The sequence below is a fragment of the Lycium barbarum genome, chromosome 11 (assembly GCF_019175385.1).
Source record: "Lycium barbarum isolate Lr01 chromosome 11, ASM1917538v2, whole genome shotgun sequence".
Classification (NCBI taxonomy): domain Eukaryota; kingdom Viridiplantae; phylum Streptophyta; class Magnoliopsida; order Solanales; family Solanaceae; genus Lycium; species Lycium barbarum.
In genome coordinates, this window is record NC_083347.1 from 6,668,470 (window position 1) to 6,683,249 (window position 14,780).

At 35.6% G+C, this 14,780-nt stretch overlaps 1 protein-coding gene across 1 annotated transcript; it reads right to left on the reverse strand.

Moving 5' to 3' along the window:
• Positions 1-7,606: 7,606 nt before the first annotated feature.
• Positions 7,607-12,182, reverse strand: LOC132619373 (uncharacterized). Its single transcript, XM_060334301.1, has 3 exons — positions 12,009-12,182; positions 11,457-11,945; positions 7,607-7,717 (listed from the first exon to the last, which is right to left on the reverse strand). Exons 1-3 carry the CDS (start codon positions 12,180-12,182, stop codon positions 7,607-7,609), a joined length of 774 nt encoding a protein of 257 aa, XP_060190284.1.
• Positions 12,183-14,780: the final 2,598 nt, after the last annotated feature.

Genomic DNA, 14,780 nt, shown 5'->3' on the forward strand with positions numbered 1-14,780 from the left:
TTTTATATTTATGAAAAAAAATATAACTTAAAAAATCTAAATTACATATATAAACAAAACTTTAACGTCAAATCACTAATTCCAATTCATGTTCAAACGGGCTTTTAGATGTAATTTGTTGGAGTACGGACGCACTCAAAGGGAGCGTGGGCAATTGTTGTTCCTCGTTAGCCGCATTTCATTTCATATCTTAGCTGGATGCTTCCACGCGCATCACGGGAAGCTGCGCGGTTGTGGCGCGTGAGCTTTAATAAAGTCTGTTAAAAGACGTAATTACATGAACTAATTTCCACGATATAAACCCCAAAAAGCCTTAAACAATCTGTTTTTATGGCATATATCCCTATTTTTTTTATTTTATTTTAAGATTGCTAATGTTATTTATTATGACAATTGTATGTACTTTATAAATGAATTGATAGTATAAAAATACTTTTAATGTATACCAATTGAACCCTTTATTGTTATACAAAGATTCAAGGTTAAGCAATGTTAAATCATGTACTTGTAAAAGTAAAGTGAATTGGCTTTTGTGGGTGTTTTAGGGTTTTAAGCAGAGGGTTCAGAGTGGGGAAGTGCTTATAGTCTAATAAGTCAAGGATTACTTGAAAAGAAGGGCTTTGACCAACATTTAAATCAGAAAGGGACAGAAGGACAATTGAGGAGGTAGTATTAAAGGAAAGATTGTACCCTCCGTTCCAATTTATATGAACTTATTTAACTGGACATGACATTTAAGAAAGAAAGAATTTTTTTGAAATTTATGGTTTAAAATAAGCTTTAAAAATTTGTGTGGCTGTAAATAATTCATAAATTGAATTTATTTCTAAATTAGAAAAAAAATCATTTATTTTAATATTGATTAAAAAAATATAAGTTTAAATAAATTAAAACAGAGAGAATATTTATTTATAGTGATTAGAAGTGAAAAGTAGAAAGATTAGTTGGGTTGTCAACTTGCCATTATCTTTGCACATGCATGACTAGATAGGGTGGTCCAATCCAATGAAGTGAATCTCCAATTTAGTGAAGTGATATTGACTGTTTTGTTTTTGGGCCTTTCCTAGTAAAGCTCTAAAGTCGAGGTCCAACCTTAAACCCCTGAATCTTAGGCGCAATTCGCAGAATTGCCCTTCTTTTGGGGTGGCCTTTAAATTTTGCCCCTTATATTTACGATCTTTAAATTTTGTCACTCATATTTATGGTCTTTAAGTTTTTCCCTTAACTTGGATACCTGAGTTTTTGGGTTCGAACCCCCGCTCAGACATAAAATAAAAAAATAATTTCGCAAGACAAGGCTGGGGGAGTGTATACCGAATCCAGCATAAAGTCCTTAAGGAAAAACTAAAGTTATGCCGGAGGGGACATAACTTTTCCTCAAGACATAGTTTAGTTATGCCTTATGGGGCAAAACTTTTCCTTAAGGAACTATACCTTATGGGACAGACTTTTAATTAAGGCATAACCAAAAGTATGCCTCATAAGGCAGAACTTTTCCTTAAGGCAAACTTTTAGTTATGCCTTAAGGAAAAGTTCCGCCTTATGGGGCATACTAAAAGTATTTTAGTATGCCCCATAGGACGGAACTTTTCCTTAAGGCATAATTAAAAGTTTGCCTTGAAAAGTAAAAAAAAAATAAAAAAAAATATATGTCTCAAGGCAAAGTCTGGCCCCTCCAGCATAACTTTAGTTTTTCCTTAAGGATTGTATGCCGGATCCGGCATAAAGTCCTTAAGGAAAAACTAAAGTTATGCCGGAGGGGACATAACTTTTCTTCAAGGCATAGTTTAGTTATGCCTTATGGGGCAAAACTTTTTCTTAAGGAACTATGCCTTATGGGGCAGACTTTTAATTAAGGCATAACCAAAAGTATGCCTCATAAGGCAGAACTTTTTCTTAAGGCAAACTTTTAGTTATGCCTTAAGGAAAAGTTGTGCCATATGGGGCATACTTTTTGTTATATTTTATGGGACACACTTTTAGTTAAGGCATAGCTAAAAGTATGCCCCATGAGGCGAAACTTTTTCTTAAGGCATAATTAAAAGTTTGTCTTGAAAAGTAAAAAATAAAAATAAAATATATCTCTCAAGGCAAAGTCTGCCCCTCCGGCATAACTTTAATTTTTCCTTAAGGATTGTATGCCGGATCCGGCATACATCCCCCCAGGCCTGTCTGGCGAAATTATTTTTTTATTTTATGCCTAAGCGGGGGTTCGAACCCAGAACCTCAGGCATCCAAGCGAAGGGTAAACTTAAAGAACACAAATATGAGGGGCAAAATTTAAAGACCACCCCAAAAGAAGGGCAATCCGTGCAAAAAAATGAATCTTAGGGATAGTCCAGCCCACTTTGACTTGGTCCTACTAGTACAAAAGATCCTATTCTTCTCTGTTTTCTTTATTGAGTATCCTGGCTATTAACCAAATTACAAGTTACAATAATAGGTACAAGTCTGTTTGGGTTAGTTGATAGATATTAGCTAATGAATATGAAGTGCAGAAAATAATTTTATAAGCAAACATTAATAAGTGTTTGGGTAGAAGTAGTGGCAAAAAATGTTTTCCCTTGATCTCCGTAAAAAACTAAGCTTTGTATTGATCAATAACAAGAATTTACAAGCAGATTGTTCATCAACTTTAGTAACCAAAGAGCAAAAGGAGAAGAGAAAAGGGAGCGTACAGATTGCCATTACAAGTAGCTAATGAAAAGAAAATAACACAACTCTTGACATATGCCCTAATAAATTATTTCCCTCGTTTGTATATAATCATCTTCTCAATGTCCTAAATGTAATTTGACTTATTCTCACATGCGCCTCCACCGTGGCTAGATTTATAATAATCGATCTTGAGACTCGAAGTTATATATAGTAGCTTTTTTGCAATTGTTTTGTAGGTTATTCAATAGTCTTGACTCTTGACTATCAGTCTATCACTAACACGATACGTGTGGAAGTATCTGATGACCAAATTTGATTCATATATGTGATTATGATTTATTCTTAAAGATTATTTTACTGCTGCTAGAACTTGCCAATATGTGATGTGATGTGATACTCGCGTGATTATAATTACTTTTAAAAAAAAAATGGTGGGGTCTTGGCCAAACCATTATTAATGACCTTGCCTCTGATGGCCTAGATCGGAGGTCTAACTAGGATCCTGCTTGAATGACCTCCAATTATGTAAAACTTATCACACTTTACTTACCTCTTAATTTGACTAATAATCTTCTTGACAACACATTGTAATTTATAGTTTTTTTAACTATATAGAAGCATGAGTTTAAACTCATGCTTCGTCGTCCGTTATCATTAAAAAAAAAGTGTGGCCCTTATTCTAAACACCAACCTATTTTAAAAAAAAAAAGTGTGGGCCTTATTCTAAACACCAACCTATTTAAAAAAAAAGAAGTGAAACCCATCATGTCTAAACTCGCGGGAAAAAAAAAACAGATCCCATATTAACAAAATCAAGCAATATAAAAAAAATAAATGAATCTCATATTAAAAAAACAAACAATGTAAAAAAAAAAGTGCATCCTGTATTAAAAAATCAAACAATATTCATGTAATTTCCAAAGTATCTCATTAAATCAATAATGATGGATTCATTGTCACATGCGTATCAACCCATTAGTGGAAGCAAATGAAATTATTGTACAGTAAAAAACATGGACCTCATATTATTACTTTTTTCTTCAAAAGGTTAAGTAGCCAAACCATACAATTTTCTTTCTTTTTTTATATTAGCCTGAGATGCAATCTAGATATTGAACTGTTGTATTTGCTATTCCGCCATGTTATTTATTTGTTATGTTTACTAAAATAAATATACTTAAAATATTTATATTTTAAAATAAGATAGAATTAATTACTTTTTCATTTTTTTCCTTACTCTAATAAATGTGAAAAGAGATTAATGTCATAAAAAAATTTAAATGGAGATCAAATAATTAATAAGGTAAATTAGTGAAATTATAATTCTAATTGGCGTTTCCTTAAAAAATCGTGCAAAAGACAACATGACAAGTAAAATGAGCTAAATAAAAAAAATAAAAAACAGTAGTTCTTCATTTAAATAGAAAAACAAATTTCTACTTTGTTTCATTTTAAACATGTAAAATTAATATAATAATTTGAAATAGAATTGGCCAAGTTAAAATTTGATAAAAAAATAATAGGTATTGTTTAGGCCCAATCTACATACATTAACAATAGAATATTTTACACCTTTAAATTAATCGAATTAAAATTCAAAGTATCAACTGATGCTTAAATATTACTATTGTTTTATCTCAAAAAGAGGAAAATAGTTTCCTTTTAAATAAGTCTTCTCTTTTAAAAAGTATTAATAAATTTTTACCACCTTTGTATTCGTAGCAAACACTAATATAATAAAGTTTTGGATACGGAGCACAAACTACAATGTTATATTAATCACATTTTGAACATAATATATATATATATATATATATATATATTACTTTACTACTATATAGAAGAGCCGGTTTATAAGCAAGATCGTCGTCTGTCCTTTGGTCCCACTTTTTTATTTAAGGGGAAAAAAATCCTTTGTGGTCCCACCCACTTTTTTATTTAAGGGCAAAAAAATGACATTTTATACTTTATATTACCGACTTTTCTAAAAAGTAGATAGAAATACTTTAATATATTTTTATTTTTCTACTATATAGAAGCATCGGTTTACCCATGCTTCGTTGTCAGTCACTCTTAAAAAAAAAAGGTGGACCCCACCCTCTCCAAACTCATGAAAAAAAAAGTGGACCTCATATTAAAAAAATAAGCAATGTAAAAAAAAAAGGTGCACTCCATATATTAAAAAATCAAATAATATTCATGTAATTTCCAAAGTATCTCCATCAAGTCAATAATAGTGAATTCATTGTCACATGCGTATCAACTCATTAGTGGGAGCAAATGAAATTATTGCACAACAAAAAACATGGACACCATATTATTGCTTTTCTTCAAAAGGTTAAGTAGGCAAATACATACAATTTCCTTTCATTTCTTATATTAGCCTGAGATCTAATCTAGATATTTAATTGCTGTATTTGCTATTCCGCCATGTCATTTATTTGTTATGTTTACTAAAATAAATATACTTAAAATATTTATATTTTAAAATAAGATAGAATTTAATTACTTTTTCATTTTTATTCTTACTCTAATAAATGTGAAAAGAGATTAATATCAAATGAAGATCAAAGAATGCATAAGGTAAATTAGTCAAATTATAATTCTAATTCATGTTTTCTTAAAAAATTATGCAAAAGACAACATGACAAATAAAATGAGCTAAACCGAGAATATTTACCAAAAATTAAAAAATAGTATTTCTTCGTTTAAATAGAAAATCAATTTCTACTTTATTTCGTTTTAAACATGTAAAATTAATTTAATAATTTGAATTAGATTTATCCAAATCAAAATTTGATAAAAAATAATAAGTATTTTACACTTTTAAATTAATCGAATTAAAATTGAAAGTATCAACTGATGCTTAAAATATTGCTATTGTTTTATCTCAAAGAGAGGAAAATAGTTTCCTTTTAAACAAGTCTTCTCTTTTAAAAAGTATTAATAAAATTTTGCCAACTTTGTATTCATAGCAAACACGAATATAATAAAGTTTTAGATACGGAGCACAAACTACAATGTTATATTAATTGTGTTTTGAACATAGTATATATATATATATATATATATATATTATCACTATCTAAATACAACTACATACACACAAATACACTATAATCCAAAGTGTTGGGCCTGTGCGCACAGCACGGGCATAGGTCATCTAGTATAGAGTATATATGTGGAATAATGGAGGTCAGTGATGTCATCAAGGGTTTAAGGTATATTTTTCCTTGCCAATGAGCATAATCTTGAAGAGGTGACACTAAACAATCTAAGCGAGCATAATCATGAAGAGGCGATACTAAATTTCTATGTCGTAAATTTATTTAAATTTCTTTGTTCATATATTTGTTATTGATCATGCTCATAATTGTTAGTCTCGGACAATACATGCGTATTCATATTTTTTTCTCCATTTGTTCCTTTCTTCGTTATGACTCAAACACTATATTTTCCTTTGTGCTTAAAACCCCAATAGATATTAGAATTTTGTTGCGTTTTTCGTCTTTAATAACACTGGCAACGGTTAATGGAGTCCTTTAGCATTAGAAAGAGCCCGCTAATGATAGAAAAAAACCACTGCTATGGAGATTGCATCAGAGGCTTTAGCTTTTGCTCTGAAGAAAGGTGCCTCTATGAATTCCAAATTCAAAAAATTCATTGTTCAAACGGGTCAGGTAAATAGCTACCACCAGTCCACCAGCCAAGGCTTAGTACGTACCAACTTTTGAAGTCTCTTTTTTTGGAATTCAGGGAGACCACTCTGATGATAGTATACCCCTAGGCCCTATACCGAGGAGAAATATGTTAAAGGAATTGTTATTTAAAAAAAATAAAAAATCAAACAAAGAGATGTAGACTTAATATCGTAAACCACATGATAAATTAGTATTGCTCGATGAAACTTAAGGAGGTCTCCGAAATTATCCTTTATTTTTTTATGGTATTCCCTTACATTAATTAATTTGTTGTTATGGTGTATTTGATCAGAGTGAACTTGGTACGTATTTATTACTAATAATAATTTTTCTGGTGTAGATTGTAGGTACTGCCATTGTCTATCAACATGAGCTGCAAAAGCAAAGACATGTGAAGACATTAGAAAGCTTGGAGAAATTTAAGCAAGTCATGGGGCTAAAAGGATTCTACTGTGCCTTGTGCATCTAGCCTTCCCTTTCGAAATTTACTTTCAACAATAAATCCATGCTGCAAATCCTCAAAATTTGGACCTAGTCATACTCATAATAACAATGATGAAAATTATTACATTTATGAGACCTTATTATTAACTGTTATCCGGATGCCATAGAAAATGTTCAGGCAGAGGCACTTAACGATGAAAAAATGTGAGTATAGGCCCCCATAACCTAAGGGCCTTTTTCTCTTTTGGTAATGAGAAAAATTATTCATTAAACAAACTTTAAGAGTCATTAAATAGAGATACTAGCCTATGCAACATAGTACTCATTCAATTTCTTTGGAAACAGCTCGCATCATTTTTTTCTAACTGGTCCGCAACTCCGTTAGCTTCTTTGAAACTATGCTTGATTAATTCCCTTCTTGCTTCAGACAATAAGTGCCTGCCTGCAGTCATTAATTTAAATTTGGGAGGAACAAAAATTGTTAGGTGGCATACTAATGAGTTCCTTGCAATCAGTCTTAATTACTAAGGGAAGTATATCTTTTTAGAGAGCAATTTCTAGTCTATGAACCAGCGCAAGTGCTTCCATGGAAATGTTAATGGCATAATGGGCTCCCATGTTAAAGGCCATAACCAAAATGGCGGAGCCAGGATTTCCGCCGAGAGAGTTCAAAATATAAAAAAGTAAACATACAAAAAAGCCTAAGGGAGTTCAACATCTACTATATATACATAAAAAATAATTTTAATCTAGTAAAAACAGTGTTTTTTTCCGCCGAGGGGGTCCAGATAACCCCCTCGACTCTATGTGGCTCCGCCACTGGCCATAACCCAGTTCTTGTTATTGTCTCTGAATAAGCCTCCAATTCCTCTCTTACCAGGATTAGAAATGCATGCACCATCTATATTAAGAGCCTGTTTGGATAGGCTTAAAAAAAGCTGCTTATAAGCTGAAAACAGCTTATAAGTAAGAAAAAAAAATTGGTGTAGCCCAACTTATTTTTTTTGGCTTATAAGTTGTTTTCAGCTTATAAGCTGCTTTAGATAAACTAAGTCAAACAGGCCAAATTATTTTTTTGGCTTATTTTAGCACAAAATGGCTTATAAGCTGGCCAACCAAACACTCAAAAAAACTGAAAACAACTTATAAGCCAATCCAAACAGTCTCTAAGTTTGAAGAAGCCCATATGTAGTGGTTCCATTTAATTTAGATAATACTTCTTGTCCAATTACAGATATCTTTACTAGTCATGAACTTAAATTCTAAGGCTTTGTTAAACATTAGGCTGATCGAGGAGGTGAGGGGAGGGGTGGGGGTGGGGTGGGGGGGGGGGGTTATTATTATTCCAAAAGATGATGTTATTTCTGTTGTCCCAAATTTGGCATAGTCGGAAAAGGATGAAATCTGGTCAGGTTAGCTGCTCATTGAGGGTTTCCAAGTGTACTTTGAGTCAAATCAATTTAGTCCAAAGTTTTTTGAACTTGCAAATTTTAAGTTTACACCATTTTTCTTCAAGTACACCCTACTCTTTATTATTCAAGAATTTGCCCCTAATGTTTTTACTTTAATGTATACTATAACAGGTCGTTTGGTAGAAGGTATAAGGTGGATTTCATTGATTAAATTGTGTGTATGCTTTTGTTGGTTTTAATTTTGGTCTTAGCACATATTTAGCTTTTGATTTTTGTTTAATTTCTACAAAGATTTCAGCTACAATTTTTGCACTTTTTTGGCTGCAATTTGTGCACAGTTTCTGCACTTTTGTGCACAATTTCTGCACTTTTTTGTTCCAGTTTCCTGCACAGTTTCTGCACTTTTTTCTTCCATTTTTTTGCACAGTTTCTGCATTTTTTGCATTGTTTCATCTTAAGATAACATGCACCAAAGCCTGGCTGGTTAGAAAACCAAATTCCTAAATGTGGCTGGTAGAACTATTCTTTGCAAAGCAACCTTATCTAGCATCCCTAGTCATGTCATGTAATAAATAAAGCTCCCCACCCATATTCTAAAAACATCAATAAAATCCAAAGAGATTTTATCTGGGGTACTACTGCCGAAAAGAAGAAAATGCATCTTCTAAGTTGGGATACTACCACAAAGCCAAAAGATGAAGGGGGTCTTGGCATCCTCAAAGCTAAATACAGAAATAAGGCAAGCCATGCCAATCTTGCTTGGAAAATGTACAACAACCATAATGCCCTTTGGGTTAAAAATCTCTACCATGAACATTGCATTTGAGGGATCGGAAAGTATTCCAAGTCTAGCACCTAGCAATGTATTTTAAATGGGTGGAAAATTTGCTCAAAAAACGCCAAATGGATTATCCACAAAAGAATCAGAGGCAACATGTTCACTGATAATTGAATTCATAACTATGAACCAATTAGAAATATCATTCATGGTCCTCTCAGTCTTGAGGATCAGCAGGCTAAGGTCAGTCACTTCCATACCAATGGGAAATGGGACCTTGAAAAACTTCCTTCCTCATCCATGAGAGTCTGAAGAGATCTATTAAAATCAACTTCATATCTCACACCACCACTTTTGAAGACAAGTTAGTTTGGCAAAACACATCTGATGAGAATTTCTCTATGAAGCAAGCTTATTTCTCTGTCCATTCAGACTGCATTAAGAACCAAAGCCAAACTACCAAACATTTCTCTACGATCTGGAAATTTTAGATCCCAACAACAACAACAGCAACAAAAACAACATACCCACTTGAATCCCACAGTGTGGGGTCTGGGGAGGGTTAAATGTACGAAGACCTTACCCCCATCTTGGTAGGGAGGTTGTTTCCGAAAGACCCTCGGCTAAAAAAAAAACAAGGGGAGAAAAGTCAGATACCGACAACAAATCAAAGCAATGCGAAAATGAGAAAAAAACAAGGGCAAAGAAGTCATGATAAAACAACATGGAGAGAAAAGACCCAACACATAAAAGCAGAAAACATAGGGCAATAAAAAGTAGAGCAAAGCTATGCCTACTAGTGCGACAGAAAAGCGAGACTACCTACTAGCCTTCTACCCTAATCTGAGCCCTCCACAACCTCCTATCTAAGGTCATGTCCTCGGTAATCTAAAACAACGCCAAGTCCTGCCTAATCACCTCTCCCCAATATTTCTTTGGCCTTCCTCTACCTCTTCTAAAACCGTCCAAAGCCAACCTCTCACACCTCCGCACTGAGGCATCTATGCCTCTCCTCTTCACATGCCCAAACTATCTCAACCTCGCTTCCCGCATCTTGTCCTCCACCGATGCCACTCCTACCTTGTCCCTGATGTCCTCATTCCTGATCCTATCTTTCCTAGTGTGCCCACACATCCACCGCAGCATTCTCATTTTCGCGACTTTCATCTTCTGCACGTGAGAGTTCTTGACTGGCCAACACTCTGCCCCGTACAGCAGAGTCGGTCTAACCACCACTTTGTAGAACTGACCCTTAAGTTTTGGTGGCACTTTCTTGTCACACAACACTCCGGAAGCGAGCCTCCATTTCAACCATCCTGCACCCATACGATGTAGGACATCATCGTCAATATCCCCATTTTCTTGTAAAATAGACCCAAGATATTTGAAACTTCCTTTCTTTTGAATGACCTGGGTGCCAAGCTTCACTTCCACGTCAACCTCCTGAGGTACACCGTTGAACCTGCACTCCAAGCACTCTGTTTTGGTCCTACTCAACTTGAATCCTTTAGACTCTAACGTTTGTCTCCAATCTTCTAGCTTAAAGTTGACTCCGCTGCGAGTCTCGTCTATCAAGACTATATCATCCGCGAAAAACATACACCATGACACCTCACCTTGAATTTGTCGCGTCAATCCATCCATCACCAAGGAAAATAGAAATGGGCTAAGGGCTGATCCCTGATGCAAACCCATCAGAACTGGGAAGTGCTCCGAGTCTCCTCCTATAGTCCTCATTCTGGTCTTGGCTCCATGATACATGTCCTTGATCGCTCTAATGTACGCCATAGGTACACCTTTAGCCTCCATGCATCTTTACAGAACCTCTCTTGGCACTTTATCGTAAGCTTTCTCTAGGTCGATAAATACCATGTGCAAGTCCCTTTTCCGCTCCATATACTGCTCCACCAATCTCCTAACAATATGAATGGCTTCAGTAGTAGAACGCCCCGGCATGAATCCGAACTTGTTCTCTGAAATAGACACGTCTCTCCTCACCCTTATCTCTACCACCCTTTCCCATACTTTCATAGTGTGACTTAACAGCTTGATACCTCTATAGTTGTTACAGCTTTAAATGTCGCCCTTGTTCTTGTACAAAGGGATCATTGTACTCCACCTCCATTCTTCGGGCCTCTTCGCCGTCTTGAAAATGACATTAAACAACCCAATCAGCCACTCCAAGCCTGCCCTTCCTGTACTCTTCTAAAATTCCCCAGGAATCTCGTCAGGTCTGGCCGCTCTTCCCCTGCACATCCTACAGACAGCACCCTTAACCTCGTCGACCCTTATACTCCTACAATAACCACAATCGTGATGCCTCTCAGAGTACTCCAAATATCCCAATACAAAGTCTCCGTCCCCTTCTTCGTTCAAGAGTTTATGGAAGTACGACTGCCATCTCCGTCTAATGAGAGCTTCCTCCACCAACACTTTGCCATCCTCGTCCTTGATGCACTTCACTTGATCCAGGTCGTGTGCCTTCCTCTCTCTGGCCTTGACAAGCCTGAATAACTTCTTATCCTCGCCTCTGTCCTCTAGTTCTGCATAAAGGCATTCAAACGCCGCCGTTTTCGCTGCCGACACTGCCAACTTCGCCTCCTTTCTCTCCATCTTATACTTTTCCCTATTTGTCCGCTTCTCTTCGTCATCCTTGCTGTCTATCACCTTCGCATATGCCTGCTTCTTTGCTTCCACTTTACCTTGGACTTCCCGATTCCACCACCAATCCCCTCGGTGCCCACCACGACGACCTCTTGAGACTCCTAGAACCTCTCTAGCTGCTTCTCTAATGCAACTGGACGTCCTATCCCACATACTGCTCGCATCTCCCCTGATCTCCCACGCCTCCAAAGCCATCAACTTCTCTCTTAATTCTTGGGCACTAGACAAAGTCAAACTCCCCCACCTGATCCTCGGCCGGTCATCAGTGACCCTCTTCTTCTTCTTCCTCTTGATCTCCAAATCCATCACCAATAGCTTATGTTGGGTCATAAGATTCTCACTCGGAATGACCTTGCAGTCTTTACAAAAGCCTTTATCATCCTTTCTAAGGAGCAAAAAGTCTATCTGCGATGCAGCCACCGAGTTACGAAAGGTTACCAAGTGATCCTCCTTCTTAGGGAAACTCGAGTTAGCTACCACCAAGCCAAAAGCCCTAGCGAAATCCAAGAGTGACTCCTCCTCCATTCCTGTCTCCGAAGCCAAAACCCCCATGCACATCATCATAACCCCTCGAAACAGACCCAATGTGTCCATTGAAATCTCCTCCTACGAATAACTTCTCAGTAAGCGGTATAGCTCCCACCACTCATCCAAATCCTCCCAAAAACGCCTCTTAACCTCCTCGTCTAAGCCCACTTGCGGCGTGTAAGCACTAAGAGTAAATATTTTCACTGGTTGCTGCACCATAGGAGACTGCCCACTAGCAAATTTCTCCACCACATTAGGCTAAACATCAACCATCTGTGCAGCCATTATATGTCCTAATGCAATTCAATACTGAAGCAATCTTAGCCGGCAATGCACAAATGCTGAATGTTACAATAACATGATATTTACTAACGCTGATTGGCCCAATACCTGGATGAAGCTTAGGAAAAACAGGTTCAATAGCCACCTATCTTGGGTAGATCTTCTTCCTTTTTTTTTTTTTTTTTTGTTTCTGAGACATTTGGCTCACCTAGAACAACATTCTTTTTACCAACAAGAAAGACAACATCCCTATAGGCAAAACCGTCAGTCAAGCGACCAAACAGGAACAACAATTCTACCTTTGTGCTAGGAAGAAGAGTTGCAAACAAACAAGAAATGAAGTCACCTTAAAATGAGAACCCCCTCCTTGGGATTACTCCAAGCTCAATATTGATGGTTCAACAGACACAAAAACTAGAATTGAAGGAACTGGGAGCACCGTTAGATACTCAAATGGAGATTGGGTCATGGGGTTCACTAAAATTATCCTCAGTATGACCAACACTATGAATGAAATTCTTGCACTTAGCCAGGGGCTCCAAATGGCATTAGATAACAATCTTATGTCACTGCTGGTGGAGGTCGACTCAAGTGGGGTAATTAATATGCTTAACAACAGTTATGAAATTTTTAACCCTATTATTTTTTACTGCAGCTCACTACTAATGAAGCTAAGGAAGCCGCCGGTGCAACACATATACTGAGAGCAGAATAAAGTGGTCGATGCCTTAGCAAAACAAGGAGCAAAGGATGAAGTTTTTGTTCACCCGAAGTTTTTGATAGTTCCTCCAATGTTTGCAAATGAAGTGTTTTGGGCAGACATTTTAGGAACTACTTGTAAACGATCTATTCCAAGTTGTAATATTCTGTTAACTAGACTTATATATATGAAAAAAGAAGAAGAAGAATATGGCATTAAACTTATCCCATATTTGCTACGGAGTGCAAATTAATCCTAGTATAAAATTATACCAACATTTGAGATTAAATTATCCCATTTCCCAGGTGAGATAACTAATACCAAGATTAGTTATCCTTGGGATAATACTTTAAAATGACCATCTTATACTTGAATTCTTCTCATTCATTAAATTGTGTATTTGTTTTTGCTGGTTTTAATTTTGGTATCAGCACATATTTAGCTTCTGATTTTTGTTTAGTTTCTACAAAGATTTTAGCTACAGTTTCTGCACCTTTTTTTGCTGCAATTTATGCACAGTTTCTGCACTTTTTTGCACAATTTCTGCCCTTTTTTGTTTCAGTTTCCTGCACACTTTCTGCAATTTATGATTCAATTATATCTAAATCATTGAAATATCAAGATTAAAATTGCAAACAAATAATTTATCCAACTTCAAACTAAACACATGTTTTAAATCATAACTAGTATATCCCGTTTTTAATTCAATGAACCAAAAAAGAAAGTACTAAATAATCCGGAAATTATAATCGCAGGACTATAATTTCGGGATAATTTTGTCCTCCTACCAAGCTACCCCTAATTGTTAAGGGGTATTACATACTCATTTCAAAAGAGGCAAATAGAAAAATATTTTTTAAGACAAAAAAACTTTAATTTCTTATTGAACTTGTTGCGGAAGAAGGAACCGAGGAAGACTAACATCGTCAAGCAAGTAGTTCAAAAGTCAAAAAATGTTGTTTTGATGTTGCAAAAAGGGCGTGCAGAAGTCAAATATCATATACGCTTTACTTTTAAGTCTATCTTGACAATAAATCGAGAAACACTTTCAAAATTTTACTTTTAATTTCTTATTGAACTTGTTTGTGTGCCATTCTAATGTAATTGATTTTGTTTGATAGGTAAGTGAGCACCTTTTCTGAAAGAATGTTATTACATTCATATCTACCATCTCTGACTAATAAGTATTGAGACCAATACGTGAATTAAAATGCTAAATCTAGTGTATCTTAATAGATATTTTACATTAATAAGTTTAGAATAACTAAAAATTGAAACATTGCTTTAACATTCTCTCAATCTCTTTGATATCTCAGGCCTCATTTGTTTGCACTTAATGGAGGTCTAAATCAGAATGGTTCAGACCTTAAGTCATTAAGTGCATTTGTTTTACATTAAGATCTAAACACTTATTTGATCAGAATAGGTCTTATTCATTAAGATCTTGAACCAAGTTTTAATATCATTAAGAGGCACTTTGTATAAACAATTTTTAACACTAGCTCCACCCCACCCCTCACTCCTACCACCCACGTCAAACCTCCCCTACCCCTTCACCACCCACCCCAACCCTCTACTACCCCACCTCTTCACCACCCACCCCAACCCTACCC

Bases quoted from the DNA above. Each gene is read 5' to 3' on its own strand.
- LOC132619373 (XM_060334301.1), bottom strand. From the start codon at position 12,182: ATGGAGGAGGAGTCACTCTTGGATTTCGCTAGGGCTTTTGGCTTGGTG. The intron at 11,946-12,008 runs GTCATTCCGAGT...TTGGAGATCAAG, and splicing joins GCTTTTGTAAAGACTGCAAG to AGGAAGAAGAAGAAGAGGGT. The intron at 7,718-11,456 runs GTGAAGTGCATC...CTATCCAAACAG, and splicing joins AGGCACACGACCTGGATCAA to GCTCTTAATATAGATGGTGC.